This window comes from Neopelma chrysocephalum, unplaced genomic scaffold (assembly GCF_003984885.1).
Source record: "Neopelma chrysocephalum unplaced genomic scaffold, ASM398488v2 Primary Assembly neopelma1_187694, whole genome shotgun sequence".
Taxonomy (NCBI): Eukaryota; Metazoa; Chordata; class Aves; order Passeriformes; family Pipridae; genus Neopelma; species Neopelma chrysocephalum.
The window spans coordinates 18,896-29,841 of record NW_020939199.1 but is presented as its reverse complement, the minus strand read 5'-3'; the positions used below and the strand labels follow the sequence as shown (position 1 = coordinate 29,841).

Genomic DNA, 10,946 nt, shown 5'->3' with positions numbered 1-10,946 from the left:
AGCCCCACGAGCCCGGGGGCGCTGCCAGGGCCGTGCCTCGCACGGATCCAGCCCCCCCGCCCGCGGGGTTGGGCCCCCAAACGTGCCAGCCGAGCCTGTCCCCCTCCCCGAGCCACGGGCCGTGCCCACCCCGAGCCCTACGAGCCCCCAGCCCGCTCACTCAGTGCCCCGAGACCCCCAGCCCAGCGCCCTGGGGATGGAGCGGGGTCCCAAATCCTTCCCGTGGGTGGTGGGGGGCACCCCTGTCCCCCCCGTGCTCACTGGTGCCCTCTCCCCCTCCCCAGCAAGGCAGAGGCCGAGGCCATCGAGAAGGAGCTGCTGGAGGATTATCGGTTTGGGAGGCAGCAGCTCATCGAGATCTGGGGACACGCCTGTGCCGTGGCTGTCACCAAGGTGAGGTGGCCAGGGGGGCTGGGGACACCCCACTGGGGCTGGGGACACCACACTGGGGTGAGGACACCACACTGGAGCTGGGGACACCACACTGGGGCTGGGGACACCACACCAGGGCCGGGGGAGTTGCTGCCAGCTGCTCTCCCACCCTCCTCCTGCCCCCCTGTGTTGTCCCACCCCGGCTGTGTCTCCCTCCCACTCCGGACCGAACTGTGGGGACAAGGGCCAGCAGTGCTGGTGGCACAGCCCGGTGGGCAGCGATGCCACGGCCGTGCCAGGGCTCCAGCCTCTCCCTGGGTGGGTTTCTTTGCATCCCTCAACCCCCCCCATTCACTATCCGCCCTGGGAATTGGGCTCAGTCACACAGCCCGTGGAAAGGGGGGATGCTCAGCCCGTCCTGGGGTGTCAGGTGAGGGGGGGTCTCTGGGGGTCCCCATGTCCTGGTGATCCTCCCTCGCTGGGGTCGCCGGGTGCTCGTGCTGGATGTGAGGAGGAGGAGGAGAAGGAGGAGGAGGAGGGGGAGGAGGCAGCCGGGCAGCGCCGAGGGGCAGCATCAAGGGCAGCTTTGTGAGCTCCGCGCCCGCTGCCTCAGGTTTTCCGTCGGAGGTGGCTCTGCCCTTCCCTTCTCCAAGGGCAGCCGGGTTGCCCGAGGAGGAGGAGAAATATTTTGGTGCTGGAGCCTCTCGGGGCCGCCCCCGGGGCCGCAGCATCCCCGGCCCCGCGGGGGCTGAGCATCCTCCCCGTGGGGCCGAGTATCCTCCTCTTCCTCAGGGAGAACGCCCAGCCCCGGCATCCCCCCTTCAAGCCGGTGTTCCCCGGGCATTGTCCCCTCGGGCACGTCCCCGGGAGGCGCTGGCAGCGTGGCTGGCGCCGGGGCAGGGCCGGGGCCGGGCTCACACGGACCGGGAGCTCCGGGCGCTGGCGGGGGGACGGGACCCGGAGCCAGGCTCCGTGAGCAGGAAAAAATCCGTCAATGGATAAACAGCGTCCCCGGGCAGGCTCCTGGTATGTGGAGCACGGAGCCGCCTCCCTGCAGCTGGCGGGGAGCCCCCGGGCCCGCGGGCACCGGCCCGGCCTGGGCAGTGTCCTCAGCCCTCCGTGGGCATCCTCCTGATCCCACTGTGGGCATCCTGCTGATCCCACCGTGGGCATCCTGCTGATCCCATCATGGGCATCCTGCTGATCCCACCGTGGGCATCCTCCACATCCCACCGTGGGCATCCTGCTGATCCCATCATGGGCATCATCTTCATCCCACCGTGGGCATCATCTTCATCCCACCGTGGGCATCATCTTCATCCCACTGTGGGCATCATCTTCATCCTGCTGCAGGCACCATCCTCATCCCACCACTGGCACCATCCTCATCCCATCCTGGGCATCATCCTCATCCCGCTACGGACCCTTGTCCTGCCCCACCCCAGGTGCCACCCAAGTCCTGCCACTGATGCCACCCCCCATCCAATCCCTGTCCTGCCATGGATCCCATCCCCGTCCTGCCGCATGTGCCACCCCCATCCCACCCTGGGGATTGTCACCATCCCACCCCATGCCCTGTCCCACCCCGGGCACCATCCCCACCCCACCCCCACCGCGTGGGTCCCCGTACCCCTCCCTCCCTGGTCCCCCTGCCCCCTCCCTGTGCCCGGGTGCGGTTTGGCGGTGGCATTGTGACACGGGGAGGTGGTGACCGGCCATCCCCGTCTCCTCCAGGCGTTCCCGCTGCCCTCGCTGCCCCGGAAGCAGCCCACGGTTCTGGTGGTGTGCGGGCCGGCGCAGAACGGGGCTATCGGGCTGGTGTGTGCCCGGCACCTCCGCAGCTTTGTGGGTACCTCCCTCCCCTCCTCCTCCTCCTCCCCTTCATCCCTGAGCGATGCCGGACCCCGAGCCCGACCCCTCCCCTCCTCCCGCAGGACTACGAGCCCACCATCTTCTACCCCAAGCGCTCCCCGGACCCCCTGTACCGGGATTTCACGACACAGTGTGAGAAGATGGACATCCCCTTCCTCTCCTACCTGCCCACCGAGGTGAGACCCCCCCAGCCCCCTCAGTCCTCCCAGGCCCCCAGCCCCTCACAGCCCCCCCAGCCCCCGCACTCCCAGCCCGACAGCACCGAGTTTATTCCTCCTTTTTCCCTCCCCTTCATCCCCCCCGCCCGGTCCCGGCTCTGCTGGGAGCCCGGGGATGCCATGAAATCCAGCGGCGGCTGCCGCGGCCCCGCCAGCCACCGGCTCTGTTGTTTTTGGAAGCCTCCGGGCTGGGGCGGGAGGAATTTGACCCAAAAATCGCTGCCCTGGCCGCGGCCGCGCGTCTCGGCGTGCCGGGCTCTGCCCCGCGCCCCCCCTCCCTCCCTCCCTCCCTCCCTCCTTCCTCACCTCGGGGGGGGGGATTTTCTTGGCCGTAGCCGCTGGGTGAGTCCAGTCCTGCAGGAAAACGGGATCCCCGCGTGGGCCGGGGCCGGTCCCTGGGTGGGGGGTGACCCGGGGACCCTCCCCCGTGTGTGTCCCACCCCACCCCCGTCCCCAAAAGGTGCAGCTGATCAACGACGCCTACAACGCCGTGGTGGACGCCGTGCTGGGAGCCGAGGCGGAGGCGGGCGAGGGGAGGGAGCCCTGCGCCGCCATCCTGGCCACCCTCAAGCACATCCGCATCCCCATCGTCAGCCTGGATGTGCCCTCAGGTGCTCAGCCGGTGCTCAGCCCCCTCCCCGGGCTCGGGATGGGACCCCCGACCCGCCGCTCCTCGCATTCCTCACCACCACCCCCCCCCCGGTTGTTCCCCGCGGTGTCACCGCAGTGCCCGAGCACCCGAAGTGCCCTCCCAGGGTGGGGACATCCCCGGGGACCCCCCCGCTGTCCCCCCCCAAGCCTGGCAGCGTCCCGCGGGGCGAGGCGGATCCGCTCGATGCGTTCGGGGCATCCACGGTAAATAACAAACTCCCCGAACTGAGACATGATGTAATTTGAAAACACCCGGGCGTCTGGTGGCCAGGCCTGGAATTGTCATCACCCCCCCCCCCCCCCCCCGGGGGGGGGCCCCCCCCCCCCACGCCGCGGGAGCAAACAGGAGCCCTTGGCACGGCCGCTGGTGAATCCCCACCAAGAAAAACCCCGCGTGGAGCCAGGCCGGGGGCGGTGCCGCGGGGGCAACACGCTCCCCGTCCTCCCCGTGCCCTCCCCCCCCCCCCCCGACAGCGCCTCGACCCCTGGGGTCACCCCTGAGCCCCTCTCTGTGTCCCCACAGGGTGGGAGGTGTTTTTGGGGGGAGGTCGCTCCCTGAACCTCTCTCTGTGTTTCCACAGGGTGGGACGTGTCGGGCTTGATCCCCCTCTCTGTGTCTCCACTGTGTGGGCCCGTCCCCTGGGGTCACCCCTTCTCCCCGTCCCCACAGGGTGGGATGTGTCCCCTGGGGTCACCCCTGAGCCCCTCTCCCTATTTATTCTTCTCAGGGTGGGACGTTTCCCCTGGGGCCACCTCCTCCCTGTGTGGGTGGGGATAGGGCAGGTCCCCTGGGGTCACCCCTTTTCCCTGTCCCCACAGGGTGGGAAGTGACCCCTGGGGTGCTCCCCAGCCCTCTCCGTGTCCCCACAGGGTGGGAAGTGACCCCTGGGGTGCCCCCCAGCCCTCTCTGTGTCCCCACAGGGTGGGACGTGCCCCTGTGGTCACCCCCTCTCCGTGTGCCCGCAGGGTGGGACGCAGAGTCCGGGGGCAGCGGTGGGATCAGCCCCGACGTCCTGGTGTCCCTGGCGGCCCCCAAGGAATGTGCCCGGCGCTTCCTGGGCCGCCAGCACTTCGTGGCCGGGCGGTTCCTGCCCTACGACGTCCAGAAGAAGTTCGAGCTCAACCCCCCCGAGTACCCTGGCACCGAGTGCGTGGTGGCCCTGTGAGCCCCTCCAAATAAAGTGCTTGCTGGCTCCTCCTCAGGGTCTGTGTGGGCTCAGGGCCATCCCGGGTTGGGGTTGGGGGATTGTGCCGGGACTCGGTTCCACACTCGGCCCCCCCCGTGTGTCCCCTGGGAGCTGTTCCTGGGCACGGACCTGGTGTGACCTCCCCTGTGGGGACACGGGCAGCTGTGGGGGCCCCGTGGGTGGCTGTGGGGTCCCTGGTGCTGCCACATCCCCCCGTAGCCTGAATCTCCCGGGAAACACCGGGAAAGGGTCGCTGGAGCAGCCCCCCCCCTCCACGGGGTGTTCATCACCAGTGACGAGACACCGCTGGGGACTGTCCCCCCCCCCGCCCCAGCAGGGAGAGTGTTCGTGACCCCAGTGCAGCCCCTGGAGCTGCCTCCCCCTCGGGGGGCTCCGCGCAGCCGGAGCTCCGGGGAATGCAGGGAATGCGCCGGGATTTCCGCCGGCCGGGCCGAGGGAGGGGGCTGGGGGTGACCTGGGGCCGGGGGGGCGGGGGGTCCCCACGCCGCCAACCCCCGTCACACGGGGTGTTTTGCATCCCAAAACCCCGGAGGGGCAGTGGGGAGCCGTGCCCGGTGCCAGCCCCACCCTGGGCTCGGCAGCGGTGCCGGGGCAGCGCCCACCGAGCACCGAGACCACCCCCCCCCATCCTCCGGCAGCGGTGCCAGGGCAGCGCTGGCACCCCCGGCTCATCCCCGACCGCGGCAGCGCCGAGGCCGGGCTCGCTCTCGCCTCTTCCCCTTCCCTCCCTCCGCATTCCCAAGTGCATCCAATTTTAGCAGCTTTGCAAAAACAAGCCCTCAAGTTTCCCGGGCTGGAGCGGCGGCACGGCCGGCTCGGGGAGGGCTCCTTCCCGCTTCCCACTTGGACACGGCTCCGGCCCCGTGTGCCAGGAGCGAGGGGGACAGGCCTCTCCTATAAAGCCCCGCGGAGCCGTTCCCGCTCCCAGTGCCGGCCGGAGCAGCCATGGGGGAGCTGGCGCTGGCACTGCTGGCGCTCGCTGCCCTGCACGGGGCCGGGGCCACAGGTAAGGGCGGCTCTGCCACCCGGCCGTGGCACGGGGACCACGATGTCGGGGGCTGGGGGCCGAGGAGAGGGGCAGGGTGGGGATGGGGATGGGGCTGAGTGCTGGCCGGAGGTGTGCCGGGGGTGGTGGTGTGTGCCGGGGGTGATGATGTGATGTGTGCCGGGGCCAGGCGTGTGCCAGGGTCGTGGTGACAGCTGGGATGGTCACAGCTGGATGGTCCCTCTGGCATCTGACACGTCGGGGACGCTCAGGGGGTTTTGTCCTCCCCTGGGTCGTGGCACTGGATGGAGGGATGAGGACATGTCCCACGCTGTGTCCCCCCCAGCCCTGCTGGCTCTGGCACCACAGGGCTGAGCCCCAGGAAGGCCCAACTGGCTCGGTGTGACACCGGGTTCGTGCCCTGGTGGGTGGTGTGTGGGCACCTGGGGTCATGTCCTTGCCCCACATCCCCCCTCCGGGACAAGTTCATCCTGGGACAGCCAGGAGATCCCAGGCAGCATTTTCCATGAACACCCCTGGGTTCATCCCTGCCTGCCAGGAGGCTGTGGCCCCTCCTTGGCCACCCTGGACAGTGGAACTGATAAATCCCACCCCAAACCCCCTTTCCGCATGACCATGGGGGCCTGGGGGGCTCAGGGTCCCCTTTCCCACTGGGTCACGGCTTTGATTTGGTGCCCGTGGCTCAGCCAGGGACCCTCTGTGTGCCCCTGGAATGGGGTGCCCCGACTCGGGGTTCTCCCACCCTTTGCACCCCCCAGAGCCCCTGGAGAACGACTCGGAGCCCGGGAAGAGCGGAACGGCGGGAAAGCCCTGGAAAGCCGCCCCCGACCCGGCAGAGCTGGACCTGGACACGGCAGGTTTGGCTGTCCCCGAGCCCCCAGCAGACACCGTGTCCCCCCAATGCCACACGAGGCAACGCCCACCCTGTGCCACCCACCCCACAGGACCCCCAAACTTCCTTCTGCTCCCCAACATTCCCGCGTCCCCAGGATGTCCCCGGGTGTCACCCCGGGGTGCCCAGTGGGGCGGGGGGCACTCAGGGCCGGCTCCATTCCCAGGTAAAGGTGCCGAGTGGACGTCCTGGTTCAACATCGACCACCCCGGGGGGGACGGGGACCACGAGAGCCTGGAGGCCATTCGCTTCTACTACCGGGGCCGCGTCTGCGAGCGGCCCGTGGCCATCCAGGCCCGGACCACCGAGTGGGAGCTGCCCGAGGAGGTGGGCGAGGTGGTGCACGCCAGCCCCAAGAGGGGCTTCCGCTGCATCAACAAGGAGCAGCCCCCGGGCAAGACCTGCTCCAACTACCACATCCGCTTCCTCTGCCCGCTGGGTGAGTCCCCCCTGCATCCCACATGCATCCCACCTGTGTCCCACCTGTGTCCCACCGCCCCAGACCCCACTGGCACCTCGCAGGGGGTCCTCACCCGTCGCTGTGCCCTCCCCTTGCTCATCACCCCCCTGCTCCTCATCCCAGCGGGAGCCGCGGGTCCCCTCGGAGCGGCCACCCCTCGGGTGCCGCCGGCAGGTCCCCAGTTAAGGCCCGTGCCCCTCCCCAGAGCACATCTACTGGTCGCACTGGTCCTCGTGGAGCCCCTGCTCGCGCCGCGCCTGCGGCAGCAGCGGCACCCAGACCCGCGCCCGCCGCTGCCTCAGCGCCCGCCCCGCGGCCGCGCTCAAGGAGGTCAAGTGCAAGGGCAAGGCCGTGGAGCGCCGGCCCTGCAGCGCCGGGCCCTGCCCAGGTAGGGACCCCAAAACCCCCCCACCGGCACCCACCTGCCCCCCGGGTGCTGCTCATGCCCCGGTGACACCCACCTCCGGCTCTGCCGGCGTGAGGGGTCCCGTGGAGATGTGAGCCAGGGCTGTCCCCCTGTTTGGGGACCCTCCGTGCTTCATGACCACCCCAGGCCAGGTGCTGAGGGGCCCGTGCTGCCCGATTCCCACGCGGTGTCCCCCCCGCAGAGCCTGCCTGGACGGAGTGGGGCTCCTGGGGCCCCTGTTCTCACAGCTGCGGCAGCGCCGGGACACGCGTCCGGCGCCGGAGCTGCGAGGCCGCCAAGAAGACGCCGTGCCCCGGCCGCCCCACCGAGGTGCAGAAATGTCCCCCCTCGCCCTGCCCAGGTACCGCCCTCGGGGACATGGGGGGACCCCCTCCCCGGTGCCCGCCGGCCCCGGGGGTCTGAGCTCCGTGCCCCCACAGCCTGCCCCGAGCACACGCTGCAGGGCACCGTCGTCACCGGCACCGGGGCGGCGCTGCCGGACGCCAGGATCTACCTGGAGGGTTCCCCGCCGGCGCTGTTGGGCCGCAGTGATGCCCACGGGCGCTTCACTGTCACCGCGGGGCTGTGCCAGGGCAGCGCCAACATCAGCGCCCACCACGAGGGCTTCGCCCCGGCGCTGGCACCCGTCACCTCCAACAGCTCCGGCCCGGTGCTCCTGAGGCTGCGGCGGCTGGGTGAGCATGGTGGGGTGGGTGGGGGGCAATGCACCCCTCGGGGGGTCACCCCAAAGGGTGCGGGAGGCGATCCAGGGGTGCCCATGGCTCGTTCCACCTCGCAGAGAAGCCCTACATGGTGCTGCACCCCAGGGCGCAGGTCCGGGAGGCCGGGCAGGACGTGACCTTCTGCTGCAAGGCCTCGGGCACCCCCGTGCCCAAGAAGTACTACTGGTGAGGCGGGACGGGGGGGGTGGCATGGGAGGGCAGCGCCGGGCGCGTCCCCGCTGAGCCCGTCCCCGTGCCCGCAGGTACCACAACGGGACGCTGCTGGAGAGGAAGGGGCAGCAGCCCGGCGGCCGCCTGGCACTGCGGGGGCTGGCGCCGGAGCAGGCGGGCACCTACCACTGCAAGGCCAGCTCCGAGGCGGGCGCCATCCGCTCGGTGCCGGCACAGCTCACCGTGCTGGGTGAGAACGGGGTGGGCCTCACCAGCCACGGCATCCCCCCCGGGTGGGGAACACCACCCTGACCCCCCTGACCCCGCTGACCCCGACCCCTCCGTGCCCCCAGCCCAGGGCCAGCAGAGCTGCCGCTCGGAGCCGGAGCCGAGCCTGGTGGAGCTGCCCAGCGAGTGCCCCCAGGACGCCGCCGGCTCCCGCCACTACAACGTGGGCCGGTGCCCGCCCTCCCCGTGCGCCGGCGGCCCCGGCGACCCCTCGGGCTGCGGGGGGGCCCCGGGGCACTGCTGCGGGGTGCGCAGGATGGAGCTGCGGGAGATCCCCTGCGCCGGCTCCCTGCTGCCCGTCAAGGTGGTGGCCGAGTGCGGCTGCGGGCCCTGCGCCCAGCCCCGCGTGCTGGTGCAGGGCCGGGTGACGGCGGCCGACACCGGGGAGCCCCTGCGCTTCGGGCAGATCTTCCTGGGCGGCAGGAAGGTGGGATTCACCGGCTACAAGGGCTCCTTCACCATCGAGGTGCCGCCGGACACGCGGCGCCTGGTGGCTCGTTTCGTGGACCGGCAGCAGCGGTTCCTGGATGCCGTCAAGGTCCTGCCCTTCGACCCCCGCGGGGGAAGCGTCTACCACGAGGTGAAGGTGCTGCGGAAGAAGGAGCCGGTGGAGCTGGACAGCAGCCGGGGCAACGCCATCCCACTGGGGGAGGCGAGCGGCCGGGAGCCCATCGGGGAGCTCGTCCTTCCCGCCGGCGCCTTCCTGCGCCCCTCCGGGGAGGTTTTCAACGGCACGGTCAGAGCCAGCGTCACCTTCCTGGACCCCAGGGACATGGCGACGGCCAGCGCCGCCTCCAGCGACCTCAGCTTCGCCGACGCCGAGGGCGAGATCGTCCCCCTGCGCACCTACGGCATGTTCTCCGTGGATTTCCGGGAGGGGGAGAGCGGCGCGGCGCTGCAGACGGGGCCGGTGCAGGTGCGGATGGACACGGGGCAGGTCTGGATGCCGGAGCACCTGCAGAAGATGAAGTTGTGGTCCTTGAACCCCGAGACCGGCCTGTGGGAGGAGGAGGGGATCCTCCGCCCGGCCGCGGGCAGCCGGCGGAGGAGGGAGGAGAGGACCTTCCTGGTGGGGAACCTGGAGATCCGGGAGCGGCGCCTCTTCAACCTGGACGTGCCGGAGGATCGCCGCTGCTTCGTCAAGGTCAGGGCCTACAGCAACGAGAAGTTCAACGCCTACGAGCAGCTGGAAGGGGTGGTCATCAGCCTCATCAACCTGGAGCCCCAGCCCGGCTACCCCAGCAACCCCCGCGCCTGGGGCCGCTTCGACAGCGTGGTGACGGGCCCCAACGGCGCCTGCCTGCCCGCCTTCTGCGACGGCCAGCGCCCCGACGCCTACTCGGCCTACGTCACCGCCACGCTGGGCGGGGAGGAGCTGGAAGCCGTGGCCTCCAGCCCCAAGCTCAACCCCGGCGCCGTCGGGGTGTCCCAGCCCTACCTGGGCAAGCTGGGCTACCGCCGCTCGGACCACGACGACCCCGACCTGAAGAAGACGGCCTTCCAGATCAACGTGGCCAAGCCCGACCCCAACAACGTCGACGAGAGCAACGGCCCCATCTACTCGTACCGCAGCCTGGAGGAGTGCGAGCGGGCGCCCGCCAGCGCCAACCACCTGCGCTTCTACCGCGTGGAGGTGGACAGGTACGAGTACAACGTGGTGCCCTTCAGGGAGAGCGACCTGACCTCCTGGACCGGGGACTACCTGTCGTGGTGGCCCAACCCCCAGGAGTTCAGGGCCTGCTACATCAAGGTGCGGATCGAGGGGCCGCAGGAGTACATGGTGAGGTCTCGGAACGCGGGGGGCACCCACCCCCGCACGCGGGGGCAGCTCTACGGGCTGCGGGACGCGCGCAGCGTGCGGGACGCGGCGCTGGACGGCACCTCGGCGGCCTGCGTGGAGTTCAAGTGCAGCGGGATGCTCTTCGACCAGAGCCTGGCCGACCGCACCCTGGTGTCCGTGGTGCCGCAGGGCAGCTGCCGCCGCACGGCCGTCAACAACCTCCTGAGCGAGTACCTGAGCCGGCACCCGCCGCTGGCCGACAACAACCACACCGGCGCCTTCGCCATGCTGGCCCCGCTGGACCCGCTGGGCCACAACTACGGCATCTACACGGTGACGGACCAGAACCCGCGCCTGGCCAAGGAGATCGCCATCGGCCGCTGCTTCGACGGCACCTCCGACGGCTTCTCGCGGGAGATGAGGGCGGGCGCGGGCACGGCCGTCACCTTCGCCTGCCAGGAGCGGCCGCCGGGCCGGGAGAGCTTCTTCCAGCGCCTGCTGACGGCCCCGGCCGAGGCGCTGGCCGAGATCCGGCGGGAGATGGGGACCGGCGAACTGCGCCGCGCCCCCCCCCGAGGTGATGGACTTCGCCTCCGGCGCCCGGGCCCCGGGCCCCACGCCCGCCCCCCGGACCCCCAGCAGCCCGCGGAGGCCGGGTCGGATCCGGGGCCGGCCCTGAGCGCCCCTGGGTCCCCCGCGCCCCCTCCCCGGCTCAGCTCGGCCCTCCCTTTCCCCGTCGCTTTTTACCCGCGCTCATTTATAACGACCGGGGGTGTGGGAGGGGGGATGCACCGGGGACACGCGGAGCGGGACCCTCCCAGGGCGGTCCCCGGGACGTGGGGAGGGGGGTGGTCAGCGGGCCCCCCCGCCGGCCTCGCCAGCCCCCTCCGGTGCTGCCCC

General features: G+C 71.0%; 2 protein-coding genes across 2 annotated transcripts in view; both read left to right on the top strand.

The window, feature by feature from the left end:
• LOC113963049 (yjeF N-terminal domain-containing protein 3-like) overlaps nt 1-4,279 on the top strand; it is a 9,857-nt gene extending 5,578 nt beyond the window's left edge. Inside the window, exons 3-7 of the mRNA XM_027673839.1 lie at nt 3-393; nt 2,107-2,217; nt 2,307-2,420; nt 2,923-3,073; nt 4,080-4,279. Coding sequence (XP_027529640.1) covers nt 3-393; nt 2,107-2,217; nt 2,307-2,420; nt 2,923-3,073; nt 4,080-4,279 — 967 coding nt within the window. The remainder of the gene's footprint in view (nt 1-2; nt 394-2,106; nt 2,218-2,306; nt 2,421-2,922; nt 3,074-4,079) is intronic.
• A 987-nt stretch (nt 4,280-5,266) lies between these two features.
• Nucleotides 5,267-10,725, top strand: LOC113963048 (cartilage intermediate layer protein 2-like). The gene is given in 10 exon segments (XM_027673838.1): nt 5,267-5,327; nt 6,086-6,184; nt 6,386-6,658; nt 6,885-7,067; nt 7,288-7,446; nt 7,526-7,780; nt 7,885-7,993; nt 8,071-8,228; nt 8,332-10,612; nt 10,614-10,725. Coding segments are annotated over 10 exon segments (3,690 nt in total).
• Nucleotides 10,726-10,946: the final 221 nt, after the last annotated feature.